General features: G+C 38.2%; 2 protein-coding genes across 3 annotated transcripts; one reads left to right on the top strand and one right to left on the bottom strand.

Moving 5' to 3' along the window:
- The first annotated feature begins 1,509 nt into the window (after window positions 1–1,509).
- LOC103443494 (transcription termination factor MTERF6, chloroplastic/mitochondrial-like) lies at window positions 1,510–2,911 on the top strand. The gene has a single exon (XM_070819811.1). It carries the CDS (start codon window positions 1,647–1,649, stop codon window positions 2,856–2,858), a length of 1,212 nt encoding a protein of 403 aa, XP_070675912.1. The 5' UTR covers window positions 1,510–1,646; the 3' UTR covers window positions 2,859–2,911.
- A 139-nt stretch (window positions 2,912–3,050) lies between these two features.
- LOC103443495 (transcriptional corepressor LEUNIG_HOMOLOG-like) lies at window positions 3,051–11,289 on the bottom strand. Of its 2 annotated transcripts, none has more exons than XM_070819810.1 (18): window positions 10,980–11,289; window positions 10,746–10,800; window positions 10,556–10,653; window positions 10,319–10,428; window positions 9,927–10,207; window positions 9,764–9,839; window positions 9,567–9,675; window positions 8,853–8,902; window positions 8,506–8,760; window positions 7,499–7,555; window positions 7,043–7,276; window positions 6,329–6,467; window positions 5,838–5,947; window positions 4,634–4,783; window positions 4,340–4,495; window positions 4,132–4,248; window positions 3,805–4,002; window positions 3,051–3,446 (listed from the first exon to the last, which is right to left on the bottom strand). In XM_070819810.1, the coding sequence occupies exons 2-18, from the start codon at window positions 10,775–10,777 to the stop codon at window positions 3,303–3,305; spliced, it is 2,316 nt and encodes a 771-aa protein (XP_070675911.1). In that variant the 5' UTR covers window positions 10,778–10,800; window positions 10,980–11,289; the 3' UTR covers window positions 3,051–3,302. The 2 variants fall into 2 exon arrangements, with proteins under 2 accessions (XP_070675911.1, XP_008380582.1); XM_008382360.4 differs by having other exon boundaries at window positions 10,737–10,800; window positions 10,980–11,194.
- Window positions 11,290–14,137: the final 2,848 nt, after the last annotated feature.

Genomic DNA, 14,137 nt, shown 5'->3' with positions numbered 1-14,137 from the left:
TAACTTCGACAATACCAAACTTCAAACTTCGACAAGCTTATACTTGCATCAAAAGATTTGAAACTACTCAATTAGTTAAAAGAAAAATGTTATTGACACTCATTTTTACCTCTCGCACCTTCTTATTAATTTTTGGCTATTAGTCTTCTTTAATTCATTCGATCTTGGCTAAAAATTGAGATGAGTGTGAGAGAAGTAAAAATAGGTGTGTGAATAATATTACCTAATTACTTAAAAACCCAAAATTTATCAGTTCACATTACAATAAAAGGTTTTATAATTTATTATTGGGTGTGGGTTTATCGAGAAATTTTAATTAATTTCATTGTTAATTTTATCTTGTACTTTATGTAACTATTTAATAGAATAAAAAAGACAATTCACAATTAGAATTTAAATTGTGTGTGGAGTAAAGTTGTAGGATCACTTTTCAAACTATAGTAGCTAGGCAACATCCGAATTTCTGGTGACATGGCCTTGCGTCATGGATCTAAGGCATTTCATTGCTTTCAAGCTGAAGACACCCATGTCACGTCATTAATGACATTATGTTGCATCGTAAGAGAGAATTTTTAGTGTGATCAAAACACGAGCACATACGTTATATGTCATTATACAAGTAGAAAAACACTCAAAAAAAAAAAAAAATCTCAACTTATATAAGACCATATGACGTACGGCATCGCGATCGAGGCGCATTGAATAATCTCTCGCATAATACAAACTAGGCGCTGGGAATCGGCAACATCGCAAGCTGCGGTTTGTGACATTTGATCAAGCGCTTCTGCTTCTGGAATGAAGTAATCATGCACTGAAGCATCCGATGTGCTTATATATATCGGTAAGCTCGATCCGGAGAGTAATGTCTTCGACGACATTTGGATATAACTTTTATCGATCCGATGTAGCAGAGTGTTCAAAAATTTAGAAGCTATTCTTAGCCACTCGCAGGCAGCCGGCCGGTAGCAGCAAGCAATCATTTTGCATGACATGATTGTTAATATCTAGCAAAAACAAGTAAGCGCTTAGTCTTCCAATTACCAAGTTTTGTTTATTTTTGTTTGCTTTTTGCTTGTTTTGTTTCTTTTTTTCACTTCCTTCAACTTTGAGATTGATTGGTGATGAAGGTGAACGATAAAGTAGACGAATGATATATTCTAGGTTTTTTTTTTTTGGTTACGATAAAAATTAGGGATTTGCGGTTTCACATTTAGTTTGAACTTTGGGTGAACTTAGATGAGTCGTGGTTACATGGTTCAATGCAAAAATAAACGTTCTTTCTTAACCATTTGAAATATAATTTCATTCATAAGACTATCTTCAAAGGATATATCAAATACGTGAACTAGGATTAAAAGACATCAAATCGTACTCTAAGGGAGATGAGCCAACTAGGATTAAAAGACATCAAATTATTCTCCAAAAGAGATGTTATATATGACGTGACAGCTGAATCATTTTACTTCTTACTTTTTAGCTGTCTATTTTTACCGTAAACAAAAATAGAGTCGAATGTCTTTGATTTAATTTTTTTAATACACGTGTCTCATTGACGGTCAATAAGATGAAAACTAAAATCAATTTTAATTATTTTGTAATAGTTAATATAATTATGCGATGGCAATTGCACCACACCAGCAGCTAACATGGTGACGATGCTATCTCTCTACAGATTCAACACCCGCCTCAGATTGGGCGGCTCAATATTTTCTTATACATTTGCTTCCACAGCCCAAAGATTTGTCGTCGGAGATCGAAAACCCTCCTGCGTTTCTCTTCAAAATCTGGTAATCCGCAGATCCATCACCTCAGAAATTTCAGCAGCAAACAAACACGATTTCACAGCCACCTACCTCATAAATTCATGTGGATTGTCCCCAGAAGATGCAATTTCATTGTCCAGCAAGGTGGAATTGCAATCCCCGCATGGAGCAGACTCTGTCCTGGCCCTTCTTAGCAGCCACGGCCTCTCTGCAACCCAGATTTCGAAGCTCGTCAGGTCACGCCCTGCTATTCTTTTAGCCGATCCCGAGAATACCCTTTTGCCCAAGCTCCAGTTCTTCAGCTCTCTCGGAGTTTCGAGGGAAGATCTTGGGAGAGTTCTGTCTTTTAATCCTCACCTTCTGTCGAGAAGCTTGGAGAATCAGATCATACCATCTTATACTTTTCTCAGGAGTTTGATTTCCCGGGAAAATGTGATCGCGGTTTTGAAGCGCCAGTCGTGGATTTTCCTGGAAAACCACTCCAAGAAAGTGGTGCCGAATATCGGGCTTTTGAGGGAATTGGGGATGCCGCAGTCCTGCATTACTCTGCTGCTGGCTCACAACACTCACGTCTTGATGTGCAAGCATGAACAGTTTGGTGCACTTGTGGGTGAGGTTAAGGAAATGGGATTTGATCCAAAGAAATCGACTTTTGTGACGGCGATGAGAGCATTGTGCGGGAAGAGTAGCAGGTCCATATGGAATCGAAATCGCGAAATTTACAGGCGGAGTTGGGGTTGGTCCGAGGACGATGTGGTGTCTGCTTTCAGGAAGAACCCGCATTGTATGATTCTGTCGGAGAAGAAGATAATGCAGGTTATGGATTTCTTGGTGAACAAGATGGGATGGTCTTCGAGATTGATCGCGACGTGCCCCGTGGTGTTGTGTTTCAGTTTGGAGAAGAGAATTATTCCGAGGTGTTTGGTTGTGAAGGTTTTGTTGATGAAAGGGTTGGTAGATGAAGATTTGAGTTTGGCTTATGTGTTGTTGCCTGCAGAAATTAAGTTCTTGGAGAGGTTTGTGACCAGATACATCGACCAAGTACCTCAATTGTCAAGTGTGTATGATGGGAAACTGGATATCAAGGATGTATGACTATGCCATTGGTTCTACATTTTACATACGAGCGATAATCTACTTTAAGCTAATCTGAACTGCGGGAAGGGGGGTTTGAACTCGGGGTAACAATACATGAGTTTTTTCAATTACTAACTTGTGCCAATAATTCCAACTAAAACAGCATCATGACTCACAGCATCACCAACTAAACCAATCAAAGCAAAAGCCTTCGAAGTTGAATTTGGGGTAATATTTATAACCTTGTCTCTTTTGACAAAGTTAAAACTTTAACAAGCACCTTAGTAATAGTACATGTATAAAAATAGGTTTTAAAACGGAGAGAAATAATTTAAAAAAAATGTCAAATCTAATTAAATACATGATGGATCCTGTGTCTTAAGTTTGATTCCAACTTCTTAAGTTGATATGAAAGGGGCAGCAGACCTGAAACTAGGGATTTGCAGCAAAAAATGGCCAATGTTACTTCCAGATTTTAACGGACTTGTCGAAACTGGCGGAGGCGACCATTCCTGTAACCGGTGACTGTGCCAAAGCTGATATTACACACTCATGTGCCTGAATTGTCATACACTTGTTCTCAGACATGTTCCAGAGCTCAAATGACTGCAAGCATTTAAGTTTAAAAAATAAAACAGCATTAGCATTCTACAACATCAAAGAAAAATAATTAATTTACAGGAACAGATAGATGTTCCCACAAAATTTACGTTTTGAAAGAGGATACGGTAGTTCCAGAGTCTTTTAAATAGATTTCAGGCGATAAATCACAACGAAATTGTATTAATTATGTGATGGTTTGATGCAATATAGCTCTGGCCAAACCTACCCAAGTTAACTAGTCTTTTTAGTTTGTTTTGACAGCCAGTTCTGAGAAGATTTATCTTCCAAAATATTTCAACTTACCAAACTAACGCACAATCCAAAATTTCGTTTCACATCATCAAAACAAAGCAAAATTCACCTGGTATCCTCCAATAACCAAGAGAGTCGAGTAGCTTGGATGGAATACAATAGAATGGAACATGTTTCCACTAGAACTGAGCTCATGAATGCACTCTCCAGAGGATAATGACCACACTCTGACAGACTCTTGACTGGCAGATGCTAAATACTCTCCATTTGTATCCCAGCAAAGAGAGTGTACCTCCGTGGAGTGGCCCTGAGATTCAAATATTTTGCTCTCCGATTAGTAACATATCAAAATACCGTACTTTTGAGGTGATTGGTTTTACAAAGCTGATGAAATGAAACTTTCAAGTTTTGGTGAAATAAAAACGGCCAATGATACCGGCAATGAATGTGTCTGCCTGTCGGTCTCAGCATCAAATATAGATACAACATTCCCGGATGCTGCAGCCAGCAACTGTCCAATTCTCGGTTGGAATCTCACCTGTGCTGAACCTCCCTGCATAATTGACTGATTGCTATTGAGTACAGAAAATAAACAAATGTTAACATGAGCTTCACAAAATTAAAGAGAGCCCCACAATACTAGCCTTAGAAACGCGAGTGCTAGCATACTGATTGATATTCCAATAGCGAATCTCATTGTTGGCATCACAAGAGCAGAAAAGGTCATTCTTCTTAGGGTGGAAATCAAGTGATGTTACATGTGAGGTATGCCCAGCATATGTCTGTAAACAATAGTTTGGCTGCAACAGTGAACCCACTATTCAGAAACCGAAGAAAAACAAAACAAAAAACCAGGAAAGGGAGCCAAAAAAATTATTTTGGAAAATGCATTTGACAACAGTGGAAAGAAAAAGGCAATGCAAGAGCAAAGAATTTACTTCAGCAGCATCCCAAAGTCGCACAGTTGTGTCAAATGAAGAAGTTGCCAACTGAGATGAATTTGGTCTAAATCGAACATCTGTAATTATCAGGCCATGCTCCTCTGGTGTGAATTCAGTTTGTAGAGTTTCCATATTCCAAACAACAACCTAATGACATGGAAAAAGAAGATAAGCATTCACAGCATTATTTACTTAATAATATGAAATTTGGATTACGTGACTCATTTAGTTGTTTCAATCAATTTAAGTCTCTCCTAACATACTGAATTCCAAAGTAACAGTTTAAGACCTCATCTCAAAATTACATCAATCTAAAACCAATTCTGTGACAAGTTAACAATTATCAGATAAAGAAGTTCCTAAAACAATTTTGATATTGTCAACAGCAGGACCTGTAGGTAGGTTCTACCATACCACCCCAACGCCACCTGAGCAGGACCAGGACCTCATGGGAACTTGAAAAGTCAATTGTATTACACCATTTTTCAAACCGATAACTGACTATTTTGGTAAGATTTGGAAGGATTTGTGTTTCCATATATCAGAATTTTCCCCATAAGCCACTATCACAAAAATCTTACAAGTAAACAAAAGAAAAATGCCTTGTCTCCATTCGGAAATACTGTGTGGAAGTGGAAAAAGGTCATTTTGGAGAATCCCTTAATCATTCAGAGCCAGTGGCAGTGCACATATACCAAAGCCAATCAAACATTATGGTAAAGACATCTTCAGGGTTCAGGCGATTCTAGTATCAGTACTTCCTCATAAAATGGTCTCTTGCCATAAATAAATAAAATAAAAAAAGGGCACTGCAGGCATGGATAAAATTAGGGTTAACCTTAATTGTTATCCCAAATATGGAGTGTAACAATCAGTACATATGCTTTGTTTTTGACAAATAATACAGGTCAGTAGTAACTAGTAACTGTATCATTTGTGGGATGCATTAGTGAATAAACACTTTTTGAAACATTATAATATATAAGGGTGGCATCAAAAACAACTAATTCACATATATAAAAGCTCTTTGCAATTATAAGTGCCTTAAGTCATGTCCTATTTAAAAACTATATAAATGGAAACATAACCAGCAAGAAAACAAAAAAGAAGAAAAAAAAAGGACTCATTTTTAAAGCAGTATGTTTAGAGCATGTAAAGCAATTCCTTTATAGCATGTAATTCATTTCCCAGAGATTTATACCTTTTTGTCATGGCCAGCACTGGCTAGCAATTTTCCATCTGAAGAGAAGTGGCAACAGACAACTTTGGTATTACTTTTACGTATTGAACCAACTTCACTGAAGGAAAAACCTGAATATAAAGCAAAGTGTCACTTCTGCAGTCATTTAGATCAATCAACTGTTTAACACTGGCCTGAATAGAGAAAATCTTGTTTGCAATGAATTTAGATTAGCAAGATTGTCCATGTAAAGGCATGATATTACATGTATCTTCGACTATAATATCAAACAGTCTTGGGTCTTGGCAGCAAGGGGGCAAGGAGAATCTGCGGAGACAGAAGGGTATGATACTGCAAAAGCAGTGATGATGGCTTGGCTTTTAAGCTAATACCATTACTTGTTTGGATACTGCATCAGACTACTCATGTATCTTCGACTCTGATATCAATGTAGACTTTTCCAAATAAAAAATTAAAAAAGGACACTGTTCAAAGTGCAAATCATCGTTTACCCTTTGAAGCTTCTGCAGAATGTGCAGGGTTCCGTTTCAATGTGCCAAATAAATCCCTACCATCTCCATCATCATGTGACAAGAATGATTCCACATTATCTTCTAAAGAGCCAACATCCCCAAATTGTTCAATGTCTTCCTGCAATTCAAACATTAGCAGGCCTTTTAGAGTTACTTGGGAAAATCTGATTCACAGTGGTAGTTCAGCATAAGTCAGCAGATATGCTAGAATGGACACAAGTGCATTAAGGGTATAGATGGTTATACATGGAGAACAAAATGGATATGCAGGATTCTAGAGTCTGGACAATAAAGTTTTTAGTGAAACGCAAAGTATAGCACACTTTTGGATATACAATTCAAGACCTCAGCTTATTACAAAAAATGTGTCTTGAAAGGCACTAATCCACACAACACCTTCAACACCCAATGAAACATGGCGCAGTCATAAACACAATCAAATAATAGGAACATCAAATTTGAAGAATCCATGTTCAATCCTGTACACATGATTTTCAGACAAGATACTATTGAAAAGGTATGAAATTACAGGGTAATTGCTTGTTCCTATTAAATATTAACGGTAAAGACTATTGCTTTTTGGATTCTAAAAATTTTACTTGTGAGTAACATCATGGGTTATGGAGACTTAAGCATCCAGATTGCCCATCCTATTTGTAGATGACAAAGGTTAACTATGTAAACATTACATACCAGCTGGTTTGTGGATGATGCAAGGCCACCTGTTCCATCTGCACCGTACATCATCATACTTTTTGGAACACTGCTCGAATTTGGCAAATTAGTAGTCATAGCAACTCCGTCTCCAGGGGTATGGGTGGATGGAGTTGATGGTTGAGAATTGGGCGAAGGACCAATTGTATTTCCTGTACCAGTACTGTTAGCAGGCTGTCCTGAGGATGAAGGTCCTTTCCTTTTGCGGTTATTCTATTGCATGATAAACAGCCATTAGTCATTGCTTAAACATACATATGAGCACAGCACAGTGTGTGCATATTATCAACTACACTACTAGTTCCCAAGGAGTTCAATAGAAAAGCTCAGATGGAATTAATAATCAAACACATAACGCTATAAAATATTTAGGTATTGCAGTGAATGGTTAAAAAAAGGACTTGATATCATCATATCAACAAAAGGAAGCACAACCTGCTGTACTTGCTGAGACTGCAAAGGATCCTGTTGTTGAGATGAGGAGTGTTGCATCTGTGACATGTTCATCCGATTGAAACACAAGTTAAGGGAAATGTCACCACTGTGTCTACTTAAAAAGTATGAAAAAACACAGGTAGTTATCAAACTATAACTTGTGTTAAAAAAAAAGTATAAAACTGACCCAAGATGGCAAGTGCGAGTCAAAACCCACTACTTCCTTTATAATAGTTAGGATCTTAAAATCCCCACATATTTGGCTGATAGTACTAACCATATAGAAACAGTCAATCTAACACTGGGACAAGAAGAAAAATCAACTGTAGTTATATGTACAAAGATGCAAACGCTCTTAAAACACAATCTCCTTGCTCCTCTAAGGCTATTGGAATTTTCATATCATCTTTCTTTTTAAGTGGAAACATAATCAAAAGAAGAAGAGGAACTCTCGACCCTCGTTAATTCTAACTTTTTTTTTTAAAGGAAACCTCAACAGTATACACAACAACAACAACAACAACAGTATGAGGGGAAAAAACACATTTTTGCTATCTCTAGAAATCGAACCTAGGACATGTATATGAGTCCTAGGGACTAATTATCATTCAGGTCCAATGCTGCCAGTTCGTATTGGGGAACTATCATTTTGAGTCCAAAAATGTGGTCATGAGCCATGTAATTAGAAAGATTTCACCTAAACTTTCTATTTGTTACTGCTAAAGCTTGGCATTTATGGTCAAGAAAGTGCTAACATGAGAAGACTAATGGCGTCAAGTCTTTAAAGCCCGTAGGCAACTTGCGCATTTCACCCAAATATTCATCATATCCTCTTCACCCTATTTCAAATATCAGTAAAAGAAATTTCACATACATCTCTCTCTAGCATGCAGTATTTACTGTGGAACCAAATGTTTTGTGGACTGTTTTCTTTTCAATATTGATTGCAGATATGGCATTTATAATCAAGGAGAACTAATCTTGGTATTTTGTGAAAGACCTCTTACCTTTGATGAATTTGACTGCATAGGAGAACCTATGGAGCCATTATTTGTCATTTGTTGGGTATCTTTTGTATTTAAATTTCCCCTAGAAAATCCCCTCATATCTCCATAAATTGATGAGCTACCACCATTTCCTTGTCCCTGAGCCTGTGCCAAAAGCTGTTGTTGTTGCGGTGAGAGAACCTGAAACTGAGTTGCACCTTGCAGGAAAGGCTTTTGAACTTGTCCACCTAAACCAGGCCTCATTTGATCAATTCCCTGTACAAATTGGCACATGCCTCAGTTAAAAATGTTGGACCAGTCATATTTAAACATCACTAGGACACATGAAATGCAAGAATACAACTCACAGTTAAAGGCCACCCCTTCAATGGAAGACCACCAACTCCTGGGTTCAATCCTTCATTCCACAGAAAGCAAAGAATATAATATTTTTTTTTTTTGTGAATAATTGGAAAATTCCATAAAAATAATTAAACATGGCATAAGAAAACTCAAAACCTAAGACTTCTTAGACATTTTGCAAGCATGTTGCTTAGTAACCTAATTTGACATAAATAAAATCATGATGCCCACTCTCGTTGAATAGTCAACCTCCTTGAAATCCCACTGTTTTTTTGGTAATTATTTGAGCAACAAGGCATGCCAAAATAAGGTGCTAAGCCCAATATTCACTGCGAGTACATGGCACCAAACATCTGGCACTCTAGGTGCATTCACTTAAAATTTTACACAAGAAGCAATTGAAACTTTTTTATTTTTTACATTGGTGCGGCAGGCATGGTCAACAACTGTAAACACAGTGAGCATAACTTGATGTTTATCATCACTACGTTTAGCTTTGACATAACAATATATGAAATAAATAAAAAATAATTGCATTTTCAGGTATACGAGAGACATATCTAAAAAAGAAAGGTCCAAATATTAAAAAAATCTGAAATTATATTTCAAACGTAAAAAAAAGTTAAGATGCCTGTAATCCTCTTTCATGTCTGGAAGACATTTTGAAGTTCTATATTTCTTCAAATTCTTACATCCTTTTAAGGATCAGGCAATCATACCTGCATTTCCTAATCCAGGTTTTGACTGAACCATTCCCTGCCCATAAATTGAAGAATCCATAGGCAAAGATCTCTGAGCAGTGCCCATGTTAACCTCCCTCTTTATGTCCTACAGACAAAGAAGAACCACAACTTTACTAAAATAAGAAGGAGAGAGAATGGGAAGAACAGTGCAACTGGGTCGTATATGTAGTTACTGTGGCCTGTTGACTTCGAGCCTGGATTTGTTGTAATGCTGCATTAACACTTCCAGGGTTTCCTTGAACCATCTGACTGTTTCAGCAAGTTAGCAAGAAAAGTAAATTACCAAAACAACCAGATATCAGAAAACTGTTAAAATATGATCTTCCAGTTGCTCACCCAGGATGGTTCGTTGATCTTAGAAGGGCAACTCTGGCATCAAGGAGTGGTTGGGATGTCTCTGACTCAATTGGATTGGGGTGTTTCAAGCGGTCCTCGTACATTTTTGCCGCCAGTGCACTAGTAGTAGATTGCCCAAGCATCCCTTCAGAACTAATTGAATTTAGTGGACCACCAAGGGGAGGATGATTAGGATCTCTCCGTTGCATCTGAGCTTGACGCATTAGATGCAACTGCTGCATTTGCAGCTGTTGCTGCTCTTTTGCTTTACTTTGTTGTACCTGCACATTGGCAACATAGGAGGGCATAAAGAGGTCAGCCGAAACTCTTTCATAAGTAGGGCAATATTAACGTAGCAGCCACACCTATAACATCAAAATTGAAACAGTAACCTCTATATACGCTGCAGCAGCCTCAGAATGTTTATCGTTTGTCCTCGCAATAAAAATGTCCCAAAAGACAGACCACCATTCAAAAAGAAAGCCCCCGGGAGCATCAATGGCTGCGCATTATATGTAATAACACATTACACACTGAACAAGGACCGAGCATTTCCTACTCACTAAGCACGAAAACTTGATATCAAAGTAATTAACAGCTAGTCTCTGCTATTGTTTAGTATCCATTACCTACTGGATCGGGTGCAACCTTCCCTTCGGTCATGAAAGACTTAGCAGTGGCATGTAATTCTTTCTTCACTAAATAATCATATATGTATACATCAAGCCTATACAGCATATATATATAGCAAATTAGCCAAATTCAGCAAAACCCCATAAACAAAAGCACAATTAAAGCATAAACAATTACAGTATGTACATCTTATCTGCTTCCCAACTACTCTGCGCCATTGTTCTGGTCGAACTCAACCCAACTGCCCAAAACGAAGAAAACCCAATTCAAAATTTCAATCAAAATCCAAACTTTCCATAATCCATAGCATTAAAAGGAGAGAAAAAAAATTTCAAATTTAATGTTTCAGAAAATGAAAATTAATTGGCGAGATTGTGGAATTGGAAGTGCAATTCGTAAGTTGCATTGATAGAGGCTAACCTAAGAAGAACGAAACCCTCGGATCAGAGGCTGTTAGAAGAGGACGACGACGACGATCGTCGTCGATCAAGCTTGTATTGCTGGTGGAAGACTGGGAACTTTTTCAGAGACTCGTACGGACTTGGATTGCAGAAATTCAGGTAATTTATAACTGTTCACTTCTTGGGATTGGAGAAATGGAAGCGACAGTACAGACGTAGGAGGAGGATCGTAGATATACATACATGGGAGTTTTGGAGTTTTGAGTTTTACGCTGTAAAGTAAATCCAGGCGCTTTGAACGTAACCCAAACCTTTGACCCAAGAAAAAGACGTATTTTATCGAAGCTGAGCTTCTTATTAGCTTCCTTTCCCAACCCTCAGCCTTGGAGCCCAAAGCCCCTTTGGGTGCGTTTGTTGCACCGGACTATCTCGGACTGGACTAGCTTCAGGAACTAAGCTGGACTGGCTTAGACTAGACTAAGCTGGACTAACTTAGTAAGACGTTTGGTGCAGTATCGGACTAAGCTGGACTAAGTTTTTGGCCATTTTTAATTCACTTAAAAATTAAACAAAAATTAATAATAAAAGGGGTGAAGTCTGGAGATGAATGGAACCAAGAACATTTTCTTTCCCTTCCTTCCTATATCCTTCATCGTTTATCTCTTCCCCATCATTTTCTCTCTGTTAAATCCTACATCAATCTCTTAATTTTCTTCATCGATTAAGAGAATTTGTATTGGGGTATTGGAATCCAAATTACCTCGCTGTCAAAATGCAGAGCCTTTATACAATCAAGATCTGGTTTGCATACTAGAAGCTTTTCACAATCAACATCCAAATCTTCCATCCCTCTCCTTTGCACTTGAAATTCGTGAGCATATCTGGAAGATGGGGTGAGTTTGTGGTTTGGAGGTCTTGCCCTTCGATTTTCAAAATCCCCAAATCAAATAAAAAATATCTCAGCCCTCTCAATTCCAAAGACCCAACCCTCCCGAGAACTCCTCCAATTTTCAAAAAGCCAACTTCCCGATTCCAAGCACCACCGACGGCCTGGCCATGATGACAACGATGCAGAAAAAGAAGCGAAGCCCGTGAACTGGAACTGGATGTTCGCCTTGTTTCCGTAGTCCTGCTTAATACCAAGCGAAAGCAGGGGACTAGCTAATGAGGTTTAGCGAAGAGCGGAGTGCCTCGTAGTCGAGGCGAGTCCCACTTATTCTAGTCCAGAGCCTTACCAAACATAGGATTATAGTCTTATTTAAGCTAGTCCAAGCCAGTCTCTCCTAAGGAGGTGTAACAAACACCCCATGTTTTGAGATAGGAGGACAATTGGCTAGAAACTCAAAAAAAAAAATAGTTTAAATTAAAATTGTATTATAATTCTTCATGTATTGGGTCATGTTTCTAGTGCATTGAAATATATCTCGCCAATACGAGTAGTCATGAGTATTTATTCAAAATTTTGGTGGTTTATTTCTTCTTGTGATTATTTTAGGAGTGTTTTCAAAATGGTATATTACTCAAAATTGGGTTTGATTTCTTATGTAATATTGCTTCTATATTAAAAAAAAAAATTCTCTCTGCAAAATATAGAAACTCAACTCAAGTTAGTAGGTGTGATGGATATCAAAGCGATGATTGAGAGAGAAGCATGTACGTCTTCAGTCTCTTGGCCATATGCACGATTTAGGGCGAGTTTGGAGTTTGAGATTGTTGTACTTTAAAAAAAACTGATTTTGCTATATTTTAAGAATAATACTTTAAAATAAAGTCGATGAGTATTTGGTTAACTGAATTTTAAAAGTTCTCTAAGTATGAAAAGTAGCGCAAAAACGTTTAGTCAAATTTAATGTAAAAGTGATAAAATTGTATACAATGACAAATTGACATGGTAGTAGGAGTGGGGCGACGATAGCAGTGGTGGTTGCGGGAGAGGTGTGGTGGTGTTGCTAATAGTGGGATGTGTTGGTTGGGGTGGAAAGGTAACAGGGAGAAAAAACGCAATCAGTCGGAACTTGAAATCAAACTTCCGATCTGGAACTGATTGCCCGGAATCTTTACATGGTTGTCGAGTACTCATCCTCAACTGTTGTCAAGGTCACGAAGTCCTTCGGCAAATACTTCAGAACAGTTGATACGATATTGACGCTTTACACTGAAGCTGCCAAGCATGAATGAGTTGTTAAGAAGTAGTGCTCTGAATGACCATTTAAATGCAAAGGTTGCATTTCATTCCTGCATCGGGGACAAATGTTGTAAGAGATTGAAGCAGAAAGATCAATGATGAACTGGAACAAAACTACAGCACGATGCCCTTCCTGCAGAACCACACAACCTAGACAGATGAGTCTAAATCAAATCCAAACCCAACATCGCTGCCCTATCCGAAGAACTCGAGAAGCTTCAACAACCTTTCGCTGACACCATCACCAAAGAGCAAAGCTTCGCCATACCACACCCACTACTTTGTCGACAGCAAAAGTATCACATATCATTAGGGTCGAACGTACTCTAGATTTGATGGACTTGTTTTGACCCTCAAATTCTTAAGACGGCCTTACACTCTGGAGGAAACCAGAAAACCTTCCAGCCCAGTTCAAGAATAAACATGTGGAAAGTTACTTCTTCAAAAGCAAAAGTATCTCATATCATCTCTTCTCCATTTGCTTCTTCTTATCTTTGTTGCTGTTTACGACACAAGGAGAAGGAGAACAATCAACCGGAAGCCAAAGTCGAACCTTCGATCCAGGTTGCTTGCTTGGAAGTCTGATTGCTTACCTTGTCTGTTACCTCATTCGGCAAATCTCCTAACTCGGCGACTTGGGGGACTCCTACTATAGGGTTTGTATCGCACTTGACCAAGCTCGAAACTACAAGTAAGCTTCAAGTGAAATTGATACATTACCTTGTGCATCTTCATCGGTTAAAGATACCACCCCTGGATGGAGGAAAAATACTTCCAGAGAAGATGCCACATCTACATATGAGACAGATAAGGCAAGTGAAAATGATACCACACTTCAGTACTTAGAAGTTTCGTGATTACTTAATGGCTTGGATCTTGCAAATCCCCAACCGAGGAGTTTCCCTCACTCTGGAACTTAGGGGAGCACTATTTGTACCATACTTGACCAATCCCAAAACTACTGAGCACCGGTCAACGTTATACTGTCAAGG

This window comes from Malus domestica, chromosome 04 (assembly GCF_042453785.1).
Source record: "Malus domestica chromosome 04, GDT2T_hap1".
NCBI classification, from domain to species: domain Eukaryota; kingdom Viridiplantae; phylum Streptophyta; class Magnoliopsida; order Rosales; family Rosaceae; genus Malus; species Malus domestica.
The sequence above is the reverse complement of the archived record's forward strand: the minus strand, read 5'-3'. Positions and strand labels throughout refer to the sequence as shown.